Source organism: Equus caballus, chromosome 7, assembly GCF_041296265.1.
Source record: "Equus caballus isolate H_3958 breed thoroughbred chromosome 7, TB-T2T, whole genome shotgun sequence".
Classification (NCBI taxonomy): Eukaryota; Metazoa; Chordata; class Mammalia; order Perissodactyla; family Equidae; genus Equus; species Equus caballus.
The window spans coordinates 79,356,169-79,380,357 of NC_091690.1; the positions used below are offsets into that span (position 1 = coordinate 79,356,169).

Here is a 24,189-nt window from a genome sequence, read left to right on the forward strand (position 1 = left end):
TGTTACAACAAACTAGAACAAACTAGAACCTTGTCACCTCATTCATTCCTTTACTGCTGCACCTACTCTTTAGACCTCCTTGCTCTAGAAATGCTTCGTGTCTCTAAAGTGGAATGCAAAACTGTAAGATAGTACATTTGTGTTGTTATAAGCCACTAAGGTTGTGGTAATTTGTTAAGGCAGCACTGGGAAACTAATAGAACCAGATGCTGCCCAGAGAGGATGGTGGAGAAGGTTGCTGGATGGGTCTCAGGTGGGTCTGGTAGTTTAGGCTTGAAAACCTGCTCCTCATCTCTTCCCCGGTGAAGACAGCCCTTGGTGGTCCTCTCAGACTTGTGCTGATAACAGACTGAGTCCTCATCTGCCCTTCTGCTCACTTTTAAGCATGATTGGGAGTTGCAGTGGGGGGTCACCTCAGTAGTTTTTCTCTTTCTCTTTCCCACAGCAGAGAGTTCCTCTTTGCCTCCCTCGCGTTCCATCAGGAACTCTCTAGCTGTTACTGTACTTCCAGCTTTACGATGCTGATCCTGGCCTCTCTCCAATCATCTCTGACCTTCTTTGCCCACCTCTCTGGCCAGCTGCAGCTTTCTACAGCCCACTTTACCCCAGGCAGGGACGCTGATCCCTCCTTCCATTCCTGCTCACTCTACTGACTCAGGCTGCAGTGTTTAAAGAAAATTTTATGAAGCCTCAAGAAAATTACAGGTCCATAGTCCCTCAATCTGAAACCATTGGGTCCAGATGGGTTTTAGAACTCAGAACTTACTAAACTTTAGGGAGGTGAGACAGTGCATGTGTATCATATAATATATACCTTCTCTAACAGCTACAGGGTAGGAGACACATTAACATTTTTTTCAGCAAAACTTATGAATATTTGCATGAAGTGAGATAAAGACTATAAATATTCTCCTGCCAGTTCAAGTCAGGTTTTGCTGCCAAATAAGTTAGACACCGACATTATTTTTTAATAAAACGAAAAAAGAAAACTTTTGGTTTTTAGAGCTTTTTTGTGTGTCAGAATTGCAGGTAAAGGATGGTGAACTTATATGAGGAATATTCCAATGCAATAAACAAAACTTAAAACCCAATATTGGATACCGGATGTCACACTCCTGATGTCCATCAGCCGTAATCCCTTTCTGAGAGTCACTTGTTGACTGTCTCTGTCCTGGGCTGGCCTGTCACCATGTGCCTGGGGCCCCTTGGAAACTCCCAGACAGAGCCTTCTCCACTGTTCCCTGAACCTTTTATCAGGCTGCAGAGCAGTTTAACACCTTCTTAATTTAAATGCCTTCTCTCACCTCTGCCCAGGACCTTACCATCACAGAACCAAGAGATTCACTGAAGTATATTCCCCAACAAAAGCCCAATCTGCCCAAAGTACAGAAAACGGCTCACTTTTATTCTTCTCTGTATAGTTTACAATGACTATGGGCTTTTACTTTGTGTGGATGTGCCTGGGTTTATGTGACCATTTCTTTAATACTGACATTTAAGTTATTTTTAATCTTTCACTAATATATGGCATTACTGCAGAGAATGTCTTTGTCCAGAAATTTGTCTTTATCTCTAGATATGTCCTTAGAATAAAGTCCTAAAAATAGAATTATAGAGTTAAAGTAGGATTAACAGACAGAATACAAGATGCTCAGTTAAATTGAGTTTTAGATAAGTAATGAATAATTTTTATAAGTATGTCTGACGCGGTTGATAAATCTGGCAAATCTAATCCAAAAGTATTAATCTCTTTAAGCCTTTTGATACATTTTTTTCCAAACCACTTTTCAGAAAGATTTTACTCGTTTATATTTTCACTGGCAGGGTTTGAGGTACATTGTGATCAACAACAATCACTAAGATTAAAAAAAACAGCTTTACTGGGGGCTGGCCCTGTGGCCTAGTGGTTAAGATTCTGCACGCTATGCTTCAGTGGCCTGGGTTCGAGGGTTCGAATCCCAGGCACAGACCTACTCTTCTTATCAGCTGTGCTGTGGCGGCACCCTGATATAAAATAGAGGAAGATTGGCACAGATGTTAGCTCAGGGCTAATCTTCCTCAAGGGAAACAAAAGAGAAAAATTGGCAGCGTATGCTAGCTCAGGGTGAATCTTCTTTACCAAAAGAACCAAAAAACCAGCTTAACTAATTCCATAGGAAAAATGTTTTCTTTTTATCATTTTTGTATTTCCTTGTTTAGTAGGAATGTTAAACATTTTTTTTCATCAGTTTATTAGTACTTATTCTTCAGTATGATCTCTAAAATTTTTTTTTTTTTTTAAAGATTTTATTTTTTCCTTTTTCTCCCCAAAGCCCCCCGGTACATAGTTGTGTATTCTTCGGTGTGGGTTCTTCTAGTTGTGGCATGTGGGACGCTGCCTCAGCGTGGTCTGATGAGCAGTGCCATGTCCGCGCCCAGGATTCGAACTAACGAAACACTGGGCCGCCTGCTGCGGAGTGCGTGAACTTAACAACTCGGCCATGGGGCCAGCCCCATGATCTCTAAACTTTTGATCTCATACCCCTATCTGAAAAAAAATTCATCCTCCCTATATATATATTCACATACACAGTATTGTCCTCATATATGTAAATTACAAACCATAGTCCCAAATAGAGACTTTTAAAGGACAGGTTAAAAAATAGTTCTAACATTTTCTCCCCATACACCTCAGAGATCACTGTGGGTTCCTTGGGTCTGCCTACCCCACCCTGGGTTATTCATATTCTGTAATTTTTTTCTATTAGGATTGTAGTGCTTTTTAATATATATTTAAATTAGCCCTTTGCTTTATTTGTGGCATTTGTTTTCCTCATTTTGTTTTAAAATGTTGTTTATGGTGCTTCTTGAGATAGGGACTTTGAAAGGATTATAATGAGCTCTATCAGTCTTTTTTGTCTGGGTTTCTTCTTTTTCTTTCATCTCTAGAGAGGCCTTTCCCAACCTCAGATCAAATAATATTCAGCTGTAACTTCCTCCAGTAGGTTTATTGTTTGATTTTGTATCTCATGGTTAACTCGAATTCATCTGCAAGAATTTTTAGTGTGTGGCTTGAAATATGGATCTAACTTTTATAATTTACTGGAAAAAGATTCTTAAAAAATATTTTTGATCCAAAGGCAGTCAACTTGGTTGTTGGTTTTTGCAAGACGCATTGCAGAAAACAGCTTGCCTTCAGATTTGCAGGTCTGTTTGGGGGCTATTTACAATGATTAGGAGAATGCCTTCCTTGGGAGAGATTTTCCCAACAGTTTGTTGCATTCATGAATCTTTTAGAGTAATTATGGCCATCAGCAACCTATGCCTGGTGTACTTTTGAGGGGTCAAAAGTTCATATAAACATTCCAGGATCCCAGGGCTGGAAGTTAAGGTTTTGATTCTGGACAGAGAAGTCTGTGTGTATTTTGGGTCTTGCAGACCTGAAGTCGTTTTACAATCTGGGTGCACTCACATTCCTTAGGAGGTCTTATCTGTATGGAAATAGAATCCAGAGCAGTGAACAAACCGACTGGTATTTTTTAGATTGGCTTTAGATTGGGACTTTTAGTTAGAATCCCTTGCTACTCACATTATAGTCTACCAGCAGCTTTGGCATCCCTTGGTAGCTTGTTTAAAAAATAAAATTTGAAAAAATGAAAAATATGGAACCCCCCCCACCCTTCACCCACTGAGCCTTCTATAGGTGATTCATATGCACAATAAAAAGTTTGAGGAGCACTTCTTTGAACCACTGAGACTCACTTGAATTACTTAAAAAATAAGCCAGGTGGCTTAGAGTTGGAACTGACACTAGTAAGAGAGCTTGAGGGATGAGGCAGGCAGTCCTGTGCTTTTTCATTCAAAATACCTGTGTATCCCTCATGTGTTTGCGCTATTCTCCTCTATAGACACTGGCTTTGCCATATACCTCAGAGTTACTGCTATGTCATACATTGGTCTGACATGGTCCAACTCTGCCTTGTGACATATCTGTCAGATTTTTTCTCCAGTAAAGTAACAAACAATAGGAGGTTTATATGTTGCTAACAAGATATCCAGAGGATGGTGGGGGGTGGGGTCCCAGGGTTAAATCAGTGGCTCTGGGATGACCTCAAGGGCTCTGGCTCGTCCCATCTTTCTGCCCCACCATCCTCAGGGGATTGGTTTTTCCCTAGGTGTGTCACCTAATAGTTGCAAGATGGCTACTGGAGCTCCAGGCAACGTGTCCTTGCACAGATACAACCATGTACAGAGGTAGGACATGTTGGTTTTCTTTCCTTAGGAAGGAAAATCTTTCTCAAAATCCTCCAGCCAACTTCTCGTATGGTCCCAGTGGTCAGCATTTGTTCGCATGTGCATACCCTAGGTGCAAGGGAGGCTGGGAAACCAGTATTGGCACTTTTATTCACCATAATGGGAGGTGGCCTCTGTCAGGAAGGACCCATGATGAAGTGGGGGAAATGAATTACCCTTAGGAAGATAACTCAGAGCAACTGCCACATGTCCTTGAGGTTTGATTCTTGTTGACTGACAAATTCTTTTTGTGTTTTCTCCTTGTGTGTGTGTGTGTGTGTGTGTGTTAACTCAAATTCCTGAAGGAGAGAATCTGATTCACCTAGCTCATAATTTTTGAGCTAAGCCCTCCAGGCCTATGAAGAAATGTTAAGTGCAAAGAAACAGAAATTAAAGACTTTTGATTTATGCACAGCTATGTATCAGCTGCCCTCAGGTCAGGTGTCCACCCAAAGGCCAATCAGCTGTGGTGAGAGGGGAGGATCGTTGGTACGAAACAGAATCCTCTCCTGTTGCCGTTCATCAAGGACTTTAGTTCTTCAGGCACAGGTGCTGGCATCTGTGGTAGACACACACGCACACACACACACTCACACACACACACACACACACACACACACACACACACACGGGCTGCTGGAGAGGCAGCGGTGGGTGTCGGGGAGAGGTTGGTGTTAGAATAGAACAACTAGCAGTCAGGCTAGTTCTGAACCCTCATCTTTAGGTCTTAAATGGAGAGGGAGTTCCTGGTTCCTAGTGCATCATAGTCAGAAAGACTGTAGGCAGCTGTGTTCCTTTACAGTGGGTCTAGTTTCTTCTCTCCTGGGTGCTGGCAAGGCTGGGCACAGAATGGTTGGCAGCAGCAAGGACTCTGCCTAGAGATAGTTATAAACAGACCAAACTCATCCTGTAGACCAAGTAGAGGAGACCTGCCCAGGATTCAGTGGCACTAGGTTGTGAGTGAATTTCCAGGGCTCTGGGCCTAAAACGGGGTCCTGCCTTCCTTGGCCACCAGGAGAATGGGGAAAGGTGGGCTCCAGGCCTGGAAGGATATGTGTGGGTCTCTCTGAGCTGAGGACACCCTCTGGGGCTTCTCTGAGGAAAGCAACAAGGAGCCTCAATTTCCTTGTTCTAGGAGCAGTATCTTACTTGAATTCTGGGCCCATCCCCAGAAGGTCTGGTGGAGCACCAGGGAACTCTAGATGAGGTTCTTGTATAGGGAAAGTTTCCTGGAGTTCAAGGCAGACTGGGGCCTTGCCTGCAGAGAAGCATCAGTGAGGCTGTCCTCTGCTGTGGTACAGCAGAACAGTGTGACCCGCGGGATGAAAATTTGGTGCTTTCATGTTTGGCAGTCAGGGCCAAGCTCAGGATCAGTACTCATAGCGGATGGAGCTGAGGCCCAGGCTGGATGGCTGAGGCATCTCTCCTGTGATAGGAATGGAGCCAAGTTCCAGAAAGTGGCAGCCTCCTTCCCCTCCCTCCCTGTGGCTGCCTCCTAGACCTCTGGTGAAGTGTGGAATGATGCCCTCAAGGAGAGAGTAGCAGTTTCTGGTCAAGAACCCCTGAATCCCACCAGATGGTCCTGAAGGCTGGAAAGGAGAAAGATGCTCATCAGTGGCCCTGACAGACAAGAAGGGGCTGGTGGCACTTTGACCACTTCCAGGAATCTGGCTGTCCCTTGAGTGGGGCTTTTTCTTGGCCTGGAAGTGGTGTCACTGCTCCTCCACTCCTGCTTGGCTTGGCTGAGTGGATGCCGGTTGGGTACATCCATGGCTGAGCTGGAGGGTGAAGCCCATAGAGTGGCTAGTCTGCCAGCTTCCAGTGGGCCCTGCAGGGTTGGGGACAGCCAGCTAGTGAGGGGGAGTGGACCCAGTGATGCAGGTCTCTGGGCGATGCCCAAAAGATACCAGAGCCAGCAGAGTCTCCAGATGGAGCAGCTCTCGGTGCTTCTCTAATGGTCTCACACATAGACCCCTCACCTCCTACAAGGCGCCAGTCTGTCCTGCTATTTAGTAGCTTTGGATGTGGGTCAGGGGGCTCCTTGGTGAGGACCTGAGGCTTCAGGGGCTCAGGATGAAGTCCAAGGCAAGGCAGGCAAACTCAGCAGCAGCAGCGTGAGGGCAAGTCAGGGCAGAGCCCAGGCTCCAGGGTAGGAGAGGGGTTAGCAGAGAACCTGCAGAGGGGCTGCACTCTGGGCCTCTGTTTGGAAGTTGGGCTCATGGAGCAGCCTTGGCCACCCAGCAGGAACCCGTGCTTTTCTCTGCGAGGTTGCAGGTGTCCTGGTCATTGTGCCTGGGCGGATGGAAGTGCACTGAGCCGGGGTGAGGCAGTGTGGGAGGTAGGAATGAGTTAAAAGGCCAGCGCTCTGCCACTGGTATGTGTGGCTTTGGGTGAACCTCTTCTTCCCTCCTCTGGGACTCAATTTTCTTACTGGAAATGACAGCTGGTTTGACAATCTGTCTGCAAGAGCTGGCCAAGCATTCCAGTCCTGTCATTTGTGTAGGGGCTATTTTGAGCACCCTCCTGGTAGGCACCAGCCTCTGCCTTCCTCAGTCTAGACCTTTAGGTTTCCAAAGTGGAGACAGGTTAGGGAGCCTCTCTAGGTGCAGCTGCCTGTGTCAGGGTTCAGTGGAGGCCGACATCGCAGGAGCAGTGGAACAGGATGTCCTCAATGGGCAGCCTCTGCTGGGCCTGGCTGGGCTGGGAGATGAGGCCCCATCTAGGATATATGCTCATCTCTGACATCCTCCATAGGTTCAGGTGACCTAAGTTACCTTCTTAACTAGTCTCTTAAGAAACAAAGAAAGAGACCCAGGCCCAGGCGGCCCACGGCCACTCCCCTCATCAGTTCAAGCACCTTGTCACATATGGCGGCTTCTTCAGCTCCCAGCTCCTCAGACAAAGTACCTGTGTTCCTGCCAGATTCAGCCTCCACGCTTTCACTCTGGCCAAAGAAGCAAATCTGTTTACCATATTGAAAAGCCAGAGGAGTTGCAAAAAAGGTGGGGAGAGAAAGCTGTTTTATGAATTATAAACTGTGAGCTTGAGTTTCTCTTGCCATGTGATTCGTCTCTGGATCTCCATTCTCCACCCAGGACCTGGAACAAAAGACAGGGCAGGATATGTGCATGTTGAACATATTCCTTTTGAAAAGTTACAGAAAGGGATTTATAGGAAAATGTTTTTCTCTGGATGTTAGAAGAGAGAAGGGGAAATTTGGTGCTTATTTTTCAAGAAAAAAAAATTGAGCCTATATGAGCCAATTTCCAGTGTTTTTCACCCTCTCCCTATAGGTGTGAACAGGAATGACAGCTCAGAATGTCTTAGGTGTCAGAGCTTTCCTTCCTGTGCTTCCCTCCAGATGGACTCACGCCCTGGGTGGGGCTGGGGCTGGGTGGGGTTCTTTGTGTCTGTGCAGTACTGGAAGAAGCCACTAGGTGGGAGCCAGGGACAAATTCTGGGAAGTCTAAATCCCAAGGGAGAAGGTATGGGCTTTACAGGAGAAAAATAGCTTTATTTAATTTAATTGGAAAGATGACATAAACACCTCCCACTAGTGAAGCTGCTAGACAGTATACCTGGGTCAGCTGGCAAAGAGAGTTCTTTCCCATTTTTCTTGGAACCCACTGGACAAAGGCTAGGCCTGGAGGCCCCACTGTTTCTGGTCAGGGAGGAAGACCAGAGGGCTGAGGGCTGGTTCTGGGAGCAAGGCCTGGTGTACTGTTGTTAAAGGTGAGAAGACCTCCCCCAACCCCTTAATTCTAGTGCCTTTCGAGGGATGATATTAGGACGGCTCCCTCCTTCCAGGAGGCGTTTCTTGACCCCCCAACCCCCACCCCTAGCTGCCGGGCCCTGCCCTAGAGAAGCCTCCTGTACTTTGGGAGATTTTGAATACATTTTTCCTGACACAGCATCCAAGATTGGGGGCATTTAGCTACTGTAAACTTAGCAGTTTTAATTTTCCTGGATTTTGGCTTTCCCCCACCCCCCACAGTAAATTGTACCCTACTAAGATCTAGAGATCTGGCTCCTTTCAGACCTGACTTGAGACTATTTCAGTCCCTAAGAACCAATGTTTATAAATGACCAAGTATGTGCAAACACTGGTGAATGAGCAAATAAATCCTTCCCCACTAAATTTCCTGCTCAGGCCCAGGGGACATGGGGGTGATGTTGCCAGGTTAGCATAACTTGAGGTCTGAGCATGTAGACACCCACCCACTCTCCACCCGCAACGAAGGCCTGCCAGAGCCACACCACCAGGAGCCTTCTGCCCTTTCAGGCACCCGCTAGTAGGTAGGCAGGCTCCAGAGGATTCGTGCTTCCAGGCAAACTTGCTCAGTACCCTTGTGCTTCAAGAAACTTCTGAAAGTGGTTTCCCAACCTCTTACTACTCAAATGTGGTCCTGAGACCAGCAGAATGAGCATCACCAGGGATCTTATTAGTGATGCCCAATTTCAGGCTCCATTCCCAACCTGCTGGGTCAGAATCTGCATTTTTACAAGAGTGCCTTCCAGCCCAGGAGATTCATTATAGATGGGGAAGCATTGTCCTAACCCAGGGGTCAGCAATCTATGGGCTGTGTTTGGCCCGCTGCCTATTTCTTATGCTCCATGAGCTAAGAATGATTTTTATGTTTATCAATGATTGATAAGAAATCACAAGAAGAATATTGTGTGATGTGAAAATGATATAAAATTCTAATTTCAGTGTCCACAAATAAAGTGTTACTGGAACACAGTCACGCTCATTGGTTTACGTGTTGGGTGTGGCTGCTTTTGCAGAGTTGAGAGTATGACAGAGACCATGTGGCCCACAAAGCGTAAAACATTTGCCATTGAGGCCTTTACAGGGCAAGTCTGCTGACTCTTGTTCTAGCCCATTTTGGAGGTGGGTTCTTGTGCTTGTGCACCATGGGGACTTGGGCTGTGGGGGCCAGGATGCCTTTTCACAAGTGGGTCTTGCTTGCCAGCCCAGAGTAGCAGTGTCCTCAGGCTGGGCTCTTCCCTTCCCAGCTCCGCGCCCAGAGGCAGACCCACTGCACAGTGCAGCTACTGAAGGACACAAGCCTATATCTCACTTACCAGGGGTGTCCTGGCTCTTTTCACTGTGGCTCAGAGGCCAGGGCTCAGGATGCAGGTGATAGGTTGGTAGAATGGCATGTGACCCACCAGACACCTCTCAGTCCACAGTTTGGCCCTATTAGATGCTGCTGATCCTGGCAGCCAGCAAGAGGAGCAAAACCCTTTTTGCTTGGGAACCCCACTCCCAGTCATTCCCACACATACATGGGATTCCAGCCAGGTGGATGACTCTCCTGGGTTTCCCTTCTAGGCCCTGGGATGAGGAGGAGGGCAAGCTGCATGACTTCCCCTGTCCAAACTCTCCCATTGTGGCCTCTTAGCTGCATTTTGACCCCCCAAATGCTGAGTCTCCCAGTCTCCTGCCCTTTGCCCTCAGCTGGCTGCCTCATATTCCAGATAGTAATGACTTATGTCTGGTTGCCGGTGAGTGGGCTGCTTTGGGGTAGGCCCCGAGGGCTGTCAGAGTGGCTGTAATGATCCCTGGTTGTCTACCCTGTGTGGTTCTTGGGGACTTCTCTCTTCAGCAATGGATCCGGGGAATCCCTGAGACTCTACCTTACGGGAGCAGTATGATGGAGGCAGGAACCCCCCGACCCTCTGCCTTAATAAGGGCAGCCTAAACCTTTCAGAGAAACTGCTTAGGCCAGATAAAACCCAGGCTTCCAATCTTTTGGGAGTTATGGATCATTTTGATAATCTGATGAAAACTTGCTGAGAGAAATAGCGATTTTATACATACAAATAGTACTTTGTATATATTTTATGAACATATTCAGAGGCCTATATGATCCCCTGAAGCCCATCTGTGGACCACTGTGAGGTGCCCCTGGCTGGCTGACCTTCTGAGTGGGGTGGCATAGTCATCAGTTTGCCTCGCCAGCATGGTGATGGAGCTGCCTGGGCCAGCTGCCCCCTGGGGGTTAGCGAGTGAAAAGATGCCTGTTGCTCCTGTCTCTGTCGCATCTCACTTAGCCCACCAGCCACTCACACATGCCCTGCTCCTGGGTCTTTTGGAGTGTTATTTTGTGGATTTTTGAGTTGAATTACAATATAAATAAAATGTACTTTGGTATTTTTTTAAAAAAAGGGCTGAGGTAAGAATTGCTACTTGAGGATACTATAAAAATATGTCAAGAATTTGGCTGCAACTTGGCCAGATTCCTCCCTCCCTCCTTCCTCTCTCCCTCCTCTCCTCCCTCTCCTGCCCAGTCGTCCTGCAGGAGTTGAGCTAATAGATGAAACTGGCCTTGTCCTTTCCTCTTTGAGTCGAGCATCTTTACTCTGGGGAAACAGGCCTTCAAGACTCATTTTCTCCAAGTAGAATTTTGGTCTTGTCTTGCCAGTCTTACCATTTGAGCCTCATTCTTTCATTCAGAGAATGTTTAAGTTCTTACTATGTGCCAAGAATTGTGCTAGGCATGGAAGTTAGGGCAGTGAATCAGGGCTCAGACGCAGTCCTCCAGTCTGGTGCAGAGGACAGACATGGAAACAGCTGTGGTTCAGTACAACAGGGAGGGGGCGAAGTGGAGAGGAACGTGGGTGCTGGGGAGGAATAAGAGGAGGGTCTGCCCCTGAGCTGCTCCCCATGGGCAGGTAGGAGTTAGCAAGGCTGAGAAGCAGCCATGTTGATGCCTTGTCACCTCTTTCCTTCTCTAGCACTGGAACCTACCACAGGGTACTGAGCCCCCTCCAAGGGGAGCAGTGGCTGGGACTGTGCCCCACCTCTCCCAGTCCAGCTCCCAAGTCAGCTCTCCTGCCTCTTCTCCCTGGAGCCCCAGAAACACCTTTACCACATACCACGTGGTAATTCTTTGTTTGCCTGGGGCAGGAAGTCAGTTTCATTTGCCTTGGATGTTGGGCAAATGTGTATTGACCGAATAAATTCTTCATTTGACTTTCCCAGGCTTTTAGACAGAAGAAACTAAAAAGGCCCACCTACTCCTGCAACCTCAGAGGTATTCTCCGTGAACATATCCTATCATAGTTCTGGGGAGGGAACCCTGGCTGGGTGGAGCTGGGCCAGAGGTGGGAAGAAGGGTCTAGAGCTCAGGGCATGTGCAGCAGAGCTTGCGGTTCCTTTCTGGCCTCTGATCTGGGTGTGTCTCTGGGAATTTACTCCTCCTTTCATGCCAGCTGTTAGCCGGAGCTCTCCTCCTGCTGCCTCTGTGATCTCTGTGGGCTAGCCAGGCCAGCCTGTCAGGGACTGTGCTGCCAGACGTGTTTCTGCTGTCTCGGCCGGCCATGCTTCTGGGCCATGGTGGTAGATGTTGATGCCTTGCCGAGGGGTATGCTGACAGCCTTCTCTTCAGGCTGGGAGTTCCTGGTGACCCCCAAGGGCACTGGGAAGGCCCACACAATCACAAGATGTGCGTCTGCAAGTCATTTATGGCAGCAGAGCTCAGAACCCTTGCATGTAACCACAGTTCCCACTGCGCCCACATCAAAGATCGCTTTCATAATCACTCATAGCCAAAGGCCGCATGTTAAGGGCTGGGCAAGGGAGAAACACTGTTTTTAGGGGAGCTCACAAAAGAGGTAGGGGGCAGCATCTGGGAAGTGCTGGTGAGGCCACCCTGGAAAGCCCGCATGTGACCTGCCAAAAGGAAAACAGACACAGCTCCCTGTCTGCCAGCTACTGCCTTCCCAAGGCTCCTGCTTGGAGCTCTCCTTAAGTCTCAGGGACACACACACATGAAGTGGCCGTACCCTTTCCCTCTTCCTGGCTTGTGAAGCAGCTGGTCTGGAGTAGGGGACAGCCAGCGAGGCAGGTCTGGGACTTGATAGAAGCTGTACCCCATCTCGGCACAGAGTGCGGCCCCAGGAAGCCCTGTGGTGGTGGCTTACAGCAGCTCTGAGCCAGACTCCCCCTTGTGGGCGAGTGGCAGAGGTCTCCGAGGTTGCGGCAGTCTGTCTCTGGGGATAATGCCACCAGCGCCAAGGACGACAAACCCCCAGCAGTGACAAGAACCCAGACTGGAGCTGGTTCCGAGTCTGTTCCGTTTTGGAAACAACAGGCTTTCCTCAGGGCACAGCCTGACGCCGGCCTGGAAAAGGGGTAGGCGTGGGCTTCGGGGTGGGGGTCAGGCTGTGTGTGGGAACCAGCGGCTCCTCCAAGAGCAGCGCTTATTTTTAGTCTTCTCCCCAGTCCCAAATAAACTGAGAGCAGCTGGGAGCCTGTGAGTAAATGCAGAATGGAGCAGAGACAGGAAATCGGGGTCTCTTGGTAATGAGTTCCAGCCACTCCAGAAAGGGGAAGCCAGACAAGGAATTTTCTTCAAGACTGTTTCCCTCTGGCAGCCTCTGGTATTATCACCGAAAAGAATGTTCCTGTGTGTGTGTGTGTGTGTGTGTGTGTGTGTGTGGTGTGTTTACAACTCCTGTCCAAGTCTCTTTTTTTCCTACCTTTTTGCTGGGTCTGATTGCTCCGCAGACTCTGAATCCCAGAGCTGGTGCCCGTGTGTGCCTGTGGGGGCGGTGGGGGAGGATACTGGAGCAGCACAGGCTGGTCTGAGCTGCTGTGTATCTGAAACTGTTTAGGGAAAGGCTGAAGGACGCAGGCCAGGGAAGTGGGGAAATTTGAACACAGCTTGACGTTCTGAGGGGGAGGGGGCAGAGGCAAGGAAGAGGAGAGAGTTTGGTCTCGAGCCAGAAAAAGGGCTTTTTCAACCAAGGAATCTAACTGCTGAAATGGGTGCCCAGCATGGATGGGGACATTGACGTTTACAAGCATTTTGCGTGGCTGAAGAGGGTAAGTGACTGGCTGCTTTGTCTGGGTCTCCGTGGAGATGAGTGAGGGGTGAGATACTTTGTGGGGAGGTGACGTGGGGGGAGGTATTTGTCCGGCAAAGCCCTGTTGTGGCCAAGTTCTCCATGAGAATCTAATTATAGACACTGGGGAGAAAACAGTCAGCTGTCTTTGTTTCTCCTCTGATATTCTGCTGAATGAGCCTCTGTACAGAAAGGCAAGAATGGAGTGAGGAAAGTTAGTTATTTTAGCTTTGGCACTTAAACCGTTGGAGGCTCCAAGCACCGTGACCAGAACAAGGTGTCCCCTGCTTTTCAATTTGAGGACACAGAGAGGAAGCTGCTGCCATTCAAATGCACTGAATTCAGAAGTTGTTGAGCTGATTCTCTGTCCTGATGTTATCCAGTGTGGACAGTGGTTGGCTGTCAGCTGAAAGAGCTTCTGTCTCCAGGGGAAGGCTCTCGGGGAGTTCTCTTCTGAAGGCTCTGAGGCCGGGGGTTTAGGTTGCAAGTTCCTCGTGCCCCTTCTTTAGGGGATGAGCATGAGCGTGTGGTGTGAGCGAGCGATGAAAGCATGTTGGGCTCTGGAGTAGCATCTGTACCCACAGAACTCAGGCTCCTTCCTCTTCTGTGACCGTCTTTAAACTGGCTCTGATGGGTCTCCATCTATTTTCACACTGAGGCTGAATGTTTTTCAGAGGCAGGAAGGGCACAAGCAGCTGACAGATAAGAGGTTTGACATTGTAACTGGGGAAGAACAAGAGAGACAGGAAGTGTCCAGCTCTGGACGTCCCCAACCGCGATAACCAAACACTGGGCCTGCTGGCTTTTGTGTGTGCCCTGTGCAGCGCTCATTCAGCAAGTATTTATTGAGTTCTGGGTACTAGGTGTCCAGTGGTGAGCAAAGTAGAACCAGTGTCTGCTCTTGGGCATCTCCCATCTATTGCAGGAGATGAAGGTTAAACAGTCCCAGTAAATAGACTCGAAATTACAAATTGCTAAGTGCAGAGAGGAACAACGGAAGGCCCACGAGGGCTATTGAAGATTGAGAAGGAGCGGTCAGGGAGCATTCTTTGAGGAAGTAACACTTGACTGAAATCTGAAAGAGAAGTAGGAGTGAGTGAGGTGAAGAACATTCCAGACAAAGGGGATAGTATGTGCAAAGGTCCTAAAGCAACAGGGAGCCACGCAGTTTCAAGACTAAGAGAATGCCAGTGTGGCTGAGCTCAGTGACGGAGGGGAGACGCAGGCGGATGCCAGATCACACAGGACAGCAAAGGCTGTGGTAAAGGGTTTCTGGGAATGTGGTTTGTATAAGGGGGACTTGTAGCAGGGAAGTGACATGGGATATGTTGGGAGATCCAATTTGTATTTTAAGAAAATTACTGTAGCTGTGATGTGGTGTATGGGAAGCTGTGTTGTAAAAAGTGAGGCAGCTGAACAAAGGTAGAGAGGTTGAGGGCTTGTCAGGATCAACTAGCACAAACTCCTCCTTTAACAAAGCCCGGGAGAGGCTAAGAAGCTCATGGTTATTAGTCTTACAGCTATTAGCGGTGCAGCCTGATCTTGAACCTGTTCTCTCTCTCCCAGTCCAGTTCTCTTTCCTCATATCTTCTGCCAAATAGGTAGGCAATTATTGGTTTAGAACCCAGCAGAAATCCTGTCTGTGCTCAGCCCCTGCTCAGCTTTGGAATGGGGCATCGCAGCTCCGAGACAGCACGCTGAGGTGACCAGACGTTCTGGCAGAAGTTTCCATCCATCATCTTAAGCGTTTAAAAAGTTTCATTGAGGAGATACTGGGGGGATATAGGTAAGAACTGCGTTTCCCATCACTTAGTCTTAATTTTCCTGTATCCAAAATGAAGCTTTTTAACGAGGTGGTCTTCCAGCTGAGATGTGCCTGGGATCGTTTGTGCCGTGTCCCAGCCACTGGGGCAAATGTAACTCTGTACCTTGTGCAGAAGTTCTGTCTGTGCGGGGACTGACTCTGCCTGTGATGCAATGTAAGAAGGCTCTTTCTGTCCCAAGACCCAGGCTGTGAGCTCTGGCTCCTTTGGACAGTTGGAAGTCTGCGGAGGGAAGCTCTGAGCAAGGAGACTTCAGACCCCCCCCCCCCCACCCCCACCCCGAGGATGAGTCATAGCAAAACAAATATTTTTCTTCTACTTTTAGAATTTTAAGGAGCATTAAAAGAAAACAAAGCACAAAGTATCAGATATGTCCTAGGCAGTATAATCAGAATCTTTCCTATTCTCTGCCCGAAACACTCCTGCCAGATTCTTCTTTTTAAAATCTTCTTCAAAAAAGAAATCCCTTTTCTCTTGCGACCCTGATCATAAGTCCCCAGCCCCTGCCCTTAGTCTGGAAGAGAAAACCCAGGCTCTTCCGCCTGCTGGCCTTTGAGACCTTTTGCAACCCCCTGAACACTTAGCTGTTTAATTTCATCGTTTACTCATTTATATCTACTTTGACCTCCCAAGTATACCCCCTCCCTTTTCTCAGCTTATTCCCCAATGTCCTCCTTCTCCCTAATTCCCACCCACTCAGCTGACTCCATCAAGGCCCTCTTTTCCCTCAGTCATCATCTCTGTAGTGGGCTCCTGCAGCCTGGGTCTTCAGGATTTCCTGTCCGCCCCGCTCACCCACCCCTTCTCAAATGCTTCCTCAAGCCGAGGTGGCCTAGAGAGCAGGTTTCTCTCAGCCCAGGCTTGTGAAAGTGGAATCACTGTCTCCTTCATTTTCCCGGGCAGGGGTGGTTCTAGAAGAAGAGGTGGCTGGATGAGGTGTGACCTGGCACACAGGCCAGGAGCCTTTACCCTTTGACTGGTCCAAGAGGGCAATGCCTCAGAGCAAGACAGAGTCTTTGAATTTGGGGGCAATGAGGGCGATGCCTATAGCCAAGGAGGCACAGAGCTAGAGGGGAAGCATTTGCACAGAAAAGAGACCTTGTTCTGTGGCCTTTGGGAGATTGGATACTATGTGCTATTATAATTAAGAACATGCAGTTTGAGATAAGGCCAGGGTTGGAATCTTGGTTTTGCCGCACTTACTAGCTATGTGATCTTAGGTAGATTACCTCAAACCCTGGACTTCTTCGTCTGTAAAATAAGGAATAATGGTGCCTGCCACATATAGGTTTTGTGAGGATCAAGTAAGACGATGTATGTAAAATGCTTAGTGTAGTACCACACACACAGGGAACATTCAGTGAATGTTAACTGCTACTGGCCATTACAGGAAGGGAAAATTGAAAAGGAACAGGTGGGACCAGTTTGGTTTTCTCCTAGCAATGCATCTCAGGCCATTCATTCCTTCACCTCTAGGCCCCTTTCCATGTTCTAGGTCAAGGTCTCAAACCAAATATCTAGAAGAGGCAGCTGTGACCTGGTCCACCGTGAGTAACCAGAGGCTCCTGTGGCTGCTGGTTCTGGCCAGCTTGGCTGTGGCTAAGAGTGAAGGCTGACCAGGGCTGGTCCTCCAGCTCCTTCCCCAACAGACAAAGCCCAGGGACAAGGTAATCTTCTGTCACAAACATCCAGAGGGTCTTTGCCTCTCAGCTGTTTGGTTCCTGACTAACTCACAAACAGCTCACCCCTGCCCTGCTTTGAGATCAGTGGATCCAACCCACATGGTCGGGAAAGAGTCTCTAAAAATAGTTCCAGGCAGGGTCTGTGGGGCCCACCCATGCCCTCCGAGCTGGAGTTTATTTTCTCAGGAACAGAAATCCCAGCACTGTCAGCATCTTCACACTACTGCTGGCTTCTAGCACTCTCAGTGTTTAAGCCAAATTGCAACCCAAAGTCACAGAGAAAATAGAATCACCATGGATCCTCCATGCAATTGGCTTGGGTTCTGCAGTAGAATGTGAAATTAACTCAAGCCTGCTAATGTGAGACTTTATTCTGTGTCATCTGGTGCTCAAATGGTTGGTCCAGTAGGTTGGCCGCTTGGGCCAGAAGAGCTGCAATGACAAATAGACACACAGGCATCCCAGCTACAGATATTGACTTGCCTTGCCTTCAAGTCGGACTGCAGTGAAAGCTAGAGAAGTAGGCAGCAGCTTCTGTGAAAGCTGTTCCTGCTGGCTTAGAGCACAAATCCTGGATCCAACTCCCTGGGTTCATATCAAGCTCCATGTGACCTTGGACAATTGATTTAACCTCCCTGGAGTTCAATTTCCTTGACTATAAAATATGGATAAATAATTCAATATATGTAAAGTGCTTAGAAAATGCACCATAAGTGTTAGTTATGTTAGTGTTAGTTAGTGTTATGATGACCTCGACCACAACTAACAGCCTCTGGTTACTTGAGAGCCATGTGCCCAACCTTGGATTCTGGGCAGAGAGATTTTTTAAGACCACGAGGAGAATGACAGTGGGTATGGTTACTCAAGGCTTTTAGCTGTCCGTAATTTCCTATAGGTAACTCCCGTTTTTAGCCAATGCACTCAACATGCCCACCCATCATATTCCCCATTATAATTTAGGAAGTAGAATTTTGTCATCTCTGACCTCTAGCACCTGTGACTCCTGTCTGCCAGCTCCTTGGAGAGGTCTTCAGGCCTCTTTCCCAGCAGGGTTTAACAAAGCGGCATTATACCAGGGTCATTTGCTGCCAGGTTGTGGATCCTCCAGAGCAGCACAGCCGTTGGTGGTTCTGAGGGCTGGCAGCAGTGCTTGGGGATCCCTGGCCTCGTCCCTGCATTCTTTCCTCTCCCATTCTCTGTAGCAGCTCTTTCACACCTTTCCATTTGTCCCCAGACTTACATCCCTCTCAACTATTGTCACTGCCTACTTCATTGAAAGAAAATAGCCACAAATAGATGAATCCCTCGTCTTCCCTCCCCTTCACCACAAAGTGTAACTGTTCATAGCCATCATTTTTCAACTTCCTTCTGTTTCATGGGCCAGGATCCTTTCTCTTGGCCAAGGCTATCCCAGTATCCTGTCCTCCTGACCCAATCCTCTTCCACCTCCTCTTGTTCCTCTGTTTCTTCTTTCAACTCTGCCCTGCCCACTTCTCCCTTGTCTTTGGCAGAAAATACTTCTTCTCGATTCCTAGGAAAAAACAAATCAAAACTATCTTTGACCCTGTACTTGCCTCTCCATGCTGCCTTATAACTTACCTTCCTTTCACCATCAGGAATCTTGAAAGAGCAGGCTAAAAACTTACCATCTCTACTCCTTCCTAGTCACTCCCAAACCTGCTGCATGCTGGCTTTGTCCCTAAAGGGCAGCTTTCAAATTCATTCTATAATGTTGTTCTTACTGCCCCTAGTTCCCAAGCAGCCTTTCCCGTCCATTTTTGTTGGAATTCATTCCCATTTGGGAATCTCGTAGGGTTAATGGCACTGTTGTGACCATAGGACCAGCTCCTCCTTTTGGCCCTCACCTAATCCCATATTTTCCACCTATGAATCTTTCTCTCATCCCTATTTGATTGTTGACTCCTCAGAGAGACGGTCTAGGCAGTCCAAGAGAAACTGGTCAGTTTACTTCTGATGCCTTCAGGTGAACTAAAACAGTCTCAGCGCCCCCTCCACCCTCAACCCCAGCACCTGATGCTGCCCCTCTGTCTCCGAAGGTGTTTTTAACAATAATGAGTCAATGTGTCTATTGAAGTTGGCAAGATGAGGAAAAAGCATCCCTCAAAGAGCCTCCTGCTTTTACTCTCCTCCTGGCTTTAATATCATCCTTTCACAAGCTACCAGCACACTTCAAATACCTACTTCTCCTATAGCCCAGGGCTGTAGGTCCCTTATGCATCCAGCCACCTGATCAAGAGAATTTAGCAGGGACAAAGGTTATCCAAGGCTGTAATTTTGGAGCAAGATCTTGGTAAATCAAATGCATTTCTCTCACTTCAAATCCTGCTCCCCAGGGTGATGACTCAGGAGCCCTCATGTGCATCACACCAGCTCCTCGGTTGGAGAGCTTATAGATAGACTGTCTTCAAGGTATCCTTTGTTTTCTGTGTTAGTTCTGGGAAATCAGAATGTCTGAAGGATAGTGATGTGGCTTCATGGATAGACTATCTGTATTGGGAAGACTCGTTCCAAAGATGCTATTCTCCCCTTCTCCTGGGGGAATACTTTCATAGCTTTCAAGACTCAATCATTCAAGTGGTGACTCTACTAAAAAGCTTCTCCTCTCCCTTTAAGGTGTAGTCCGTTTGTCCCCTATGCCACTGCTGCTGGCTTATATACAATTCTATGACAATGCATATCACATCTCATTGTAAGACTACAGAGCTTTTTGAGAGCAGGGACTAAATCATTCACTTAGCACAGAGAGTGGTACCTAGTAGGTGTTCAAGAATTGAGTCATTGAATAGATGAATGAAGCGTGATTACATGAACACTGTTCAACTAAGCTGTTTCATTTGCTATTTATGAACTTTGCTTTGCTCTTCCCTAAAGGTGGACATTTAGATAATTTGATAATGGCAACCTCACTTCCCCTTATATATACTTGAAACCAAGAGGTGGAGGGCAAAAGGAGGTCAAGGTCAGGATAGGATCTCTTGTTGGACTCCTGGTAGCTAAGGATCTGATTGCACTCTACTCTGCATTTGGAAGAAACTTCTTTAACTCTGTGCCAAAAATAGTAGATTAGCTTGACTATTCCTCTCCTAGAAAAAGTGGAACTGGTTCCGGGAACAACTGGTTTTATAATAACTGCTGGAAAGCCCTTAAACTCCTTAACCAAAGAATCTAGTGAAGGTTTTTCTATTTATAAGCACTCCTACTGCTTGGTCCTCTTATTTTTAAGGTCTACATTTTCTAGGTTTCTAAAAAGCTTGGTATGTGAGTGGCGCTTTTGAACTTAAAGTATAATCTTAGTGACTTTGACATCTGCCCTGTGCCCAGAAGCCATGGCTCACTTGAAATTGGTTTTTTGGATTTGATAAGATCCCTTGACCAGGCAGCCTGGAAATACTACATATTTTCTTTTGTTTTCTTTTTTAGCTGAAACACATGTCATCTATGTTTTTAGTGACTAAAGAAGAGGGAACCATCCCAAGACTTATTCAGGGCCAAGGCTTATCCACTGTGTTGTGTTCAAAATCTCAGTGTATTTACAGGCGAGGAGCCATCATATAATTTAACATGATCTGATCAGTTGGGACAGTGTTTATACTGTGGCCAAGATCCTGAGGGAACTGGAATCCATAGCTTATTAGAAGCACTGAAGGAAATGTGACTCTACCTGGTGAAGCCTGCAGACTTCGATATCAGAAAAAGGAGAGCAGCTGTGTTTTGAGGACCCCAAGGTAGGAGTTCTGAGAAGCAGCTCTTGGCTCTGAATAACATGATGGCTAGAGCTGTCACACTGGGAAGCTGACTGTCTTAGGTTTTTCTCACACTCCATGCTTGCATACCAAATGACACCCCCATGTCATCTGCCCCTCTTGACTGTTCTGGAATCAGTTCTTTCCCTGTGTTCAGTGAAGTTCAATGCTGACGAGGTCTCCCGGGATATGCCAGCCAGGGAATGCTGCAGAATTACCCTCACCCAGCATCCCTAAGAGTGTTCCAGAGTGTATGTGGAGGCCGTGTTCTCTTGGCACATGCTGGCCAGGCGGTGAAGGAGTCATACTCCTGGGGATTCTCCATGGCCCCTAGTCATGGCATCAAGTGCTGACAGCATCCAGAACTCTGTGGAGACCTAATATGACTGTCTCTTGGCCAAGCTACAATGGAGGGGCCAGGCCAAGAGTGAGCAGGCATCGTGGAATCTGACCAGCCACTAGAGTCAGAGAGTGATGGCTCTGAGGAGGCTGCCCGGGTGATTTGGCAGGAAGGCTCATGTTTAACCTAAAGTTGACCTGAGTTCCAGATTGGAACAAAAATGAAAATTCAGCTTTTTATGATTGGTCATTACTAGCTATTGAAAGTCTCTCTGTGCTCATAATAAACATGTTTGTAGCACATAGTACTTATAGTACGTAGTAAAATGCTCGTAAGGAGGAAAAAATTGTGGCCATTTAGATGTGACTCAAAACATGGCATCTTTTCAGGGACAATGGAAAAGCGAACACGTCCTCAGCTGTTTGTGCCACAGGCCTGATTCCAGGGCTCTTAGCTAACAGTGGGTTCTATGTGTCGCTCAGACATTTTTTTTCTTTCCAGCCTGAAAGTATTTTGGTATCGTTCCCTTGGGTTATTTGTACAGATCTTCACAGATGCTTCATAGGTGTCCTGATCAGAAACGTTGCTTCTTTTTGTTCTCTTGCACAAAAAGAATGACTTAATTAAAACTGTCAGTACAAGGGATGAACAGCTTCTAACTGTGATTTGGTCTTTTAGCTTAAACAAAGCCATTTAAATGATTTCCGTATTTCCACAATCATTCAAAAACTGTTTATATCACACAGAGGAAATGTTAGAGCATCCTGCTATAAAGAGCTTCCTGCACCTTTATTCCCACATGTTTTTGAGTTTAATTACCTGACTGACCCTCTGTGTCTCTCTGTGAGGTATCATTTTCTCTATTTAAAGCATGTGAAGCCCCAGCTGAGTTGGCCTACCTGAGATGGCACCTGGTTAGTGCAGCCCCGCCTCCTAATCATTCCGCGTTCTCATTCTCCAGCGAGCGTGGTGCCTTGCAGAGGAGGAGGCTGTAGGAATTCTGTACATGAATATGGAAGCCCTTCAACAAAGTCCCCAGGGATCTGCTGCCTTGAGGTCCAGCTGGGCAAAGGATGGGAAAAGGGAACCTGCAGCTTCCGGCCTCTCAGCTCCCAGGCCTGGCATTTGTACAGCTCTGTAGGACATGTTATTCTTTCAACATAACTTCTTAAACGGTAGTTTGTTTTCATGTTCTTATTATCCTTTATGTATTCATATCCCATTCACCCTTACATCTTTTAGCCCTACTTCAGCTTCCTATTTATTTTATTGTGTTTTAACTTATTTTTCTTTATCCCCCCTGCACACACACCCCTAGTTGATGCCCATGGGCTTCTTGCATCTTCTATCATTCCCTGTCTTAACCTTCTTGCTGTATGTGTGAAATAAGAATGGAGGCCAACAGGTGGTGGATAGAAAGCCATCCATTCCACACACAAAGGAGATAGTGTGCCTTTTTTATCCCAGTACATCCCACACAGACACACCCTAGGTCACAAAGGATATCCCCATTCGCCCTTGATAATCCTGGTTTTAAATATGGTTGGCTCAGAACTGACAATTCTGTCTTAAAAATTGTCAGTTCAAGCAAACCCAGCAACAGTAGGCAGAATTCCTTTGTAATTCAGTACTACATCCAAATAGCAGGGAGTTCTTTCTGGTAAGTCTGTTTCCAAAGGAGTAAATTTTAGTCGATTGATCACCCTTTGAGACAAATGCTTTAGCCAGGGCTTTGGTTGCAAGTAACAGAAACTCCATTTAAACCTGTGCAGGCCAAGAGGGGACCAATAAGAAGGGCAGGGATATATTGCTACTTTTAGAGAGCATGAACCAGGGATGAGAATGCTACCAGTGTCTCTATTTCTTGGCTTTCATTTGTGTTTCTATGCATATTGGCTTCATAGCTAACTCCTGCTGCAAACCAACTTCCTCTACAAGGAAGAGGACATGGTCACTGACAACATCAGAACCTCCTAGCACAACCATTACCATTTTATGTTCCTAAGTTTAAAAATTGAGAGGAAGGATTCCAGCCATCAAGGCTTTGATCAGGTGGCTGGGAGGGGTGAGAATATCTCTAAGAAGATGGCAGCCCTCACTTGTGCCACATGGTTATAGTAAAGGTGATGATCCCAGTCTATTCTGGACAGTTAGACAATAGATTCCAGGGTTCAGGAAAATTCTCTGTCTGTATTGGTATTCTCCATTCCCTTTCCTTAGCAAGAGAGCAAGGGTAAAAAGTTAAAACCTAGTCTGAGTTTTTAAAAAAATAGTGATAAAGTTTCTTTTCTCAGCCTTAAGTATCCCCTAATAATCTCATCCCTCATTAAAATGCAATGTTCCCCAAGATATTGAAAACCTACTTTACTTCTTGAATCTGCTAGCATCCAGCTCTTTGTGCATGAGGAACTTACCAAGAGTAAACTCCTTATTCACTGACCTGTGGGAGAGGTAGGGGCAGGACTCAGTTTAGATTGGCTGGTGTCCTTAGATAGCCTAAACTGACCTTTATGTAGAGACACTATCCATGCTGCAATCTTTTTGGTCAGTCCTGTCCTTCCTGGACACACACAGTCCTGTCCCCATCCTCTCACTGCCCTCCTAATTTCTGAGGCTGATTAACTATCATGACCAACTCCATGACCCCCAACCATGGAACACGCTGCGTGGTTGCTACGTCATCCTAAAGCTTCTCTCTTCCACTTAGGGATGGCTAAGAAAGTAGTCCCACCTTAGGCTGTTGATTGCTGGAGCTGTATATTAGGCCTGCTGAGCACCAGTAGCAATAGCATTTTGGGTCTTCTAGAAACAGATCCATAACCTGTAAGGGTCAAGGTGCTGTGTTGTCTCTGTTCCTGAGGATTCCCAGCAACATCATTCTCAAGGCTTGGGGAAGACTTTGATCTCACAATTCTGGGCTGTGTTTTATATTTGCCTGCAAGAGATCTGGGTCTTAGAGGATGGATTACTGCATCCAAGACTTTGCCCAGCCTCTTGAGAGCAAAGCTTTGATGGAGCAAAGTTGGTTTGGCTTCAGTAATCTTGGGTAAAATTTCTGAGTTATGATATATATACAAGAAGAACTCCCCATCCTGCTTTGGTTCTGTGATACAAGAGAAGGAGTACGTTTCACTGTGGAATTCTTCAGATGCAAGAGGACATGGAAATGGCAATCTGTAGTTGCCATTTTATCTCCACAGAGTACACAGATCGCTTGGTCCCTCATAATATACCAGGTAACTAACCTGAATTACAGATTCAGGAACAGCTCTGACTAAGGATAGTTTGGATGAGAAGATTCATTTTGCCCCTGTCACATTTGTAGAAATAACCATCAAAATAGAAGAGGAGAAAGTTTGACCAAATCTACGTATATCATACCATAGCACATCATTAGTCCATTGGACAGGTCTAGCCTAGGGGCTAACATCATTAGTTGAGTAAAGAGGACCTCT

At 46.9% G+C, this 24,189-nt stretch overlaps 1 protein-coding gene across 44 annotated transcripts in view; it reads left to right on the forward strand.

The window, feature by feature from the left end:
* The window catches only part of PPFIBP2 (PPFIA binding protein 2), a 146,191-nt gene that overhangs the window by 44,397 nt on the left and 77,605 nt on the right, over window positions 1-24,189 (forward strand). For 3 of the 44 annotated variants that reach the window (XM_070274652.1, XM_070274642.1, XM_070274644.1), the window contains exon 1: window positions 12,511-13,105. The exons of 30 other annotated variants lie outside the window; for them this stretch is intronic. In XM_070274652.1, the coding sequence (XP_070130753.1) occupies window positions 13,058-13,105 (48 nt within the window). In that variant the 5' untranslated portion in view covers window positions 12,511-13,057. 11 more of the 44 variants (XM_070274654.1, XM_023645962.2, XM_023645960.2 and 8 more) reach the window with 8 other exon arrangements.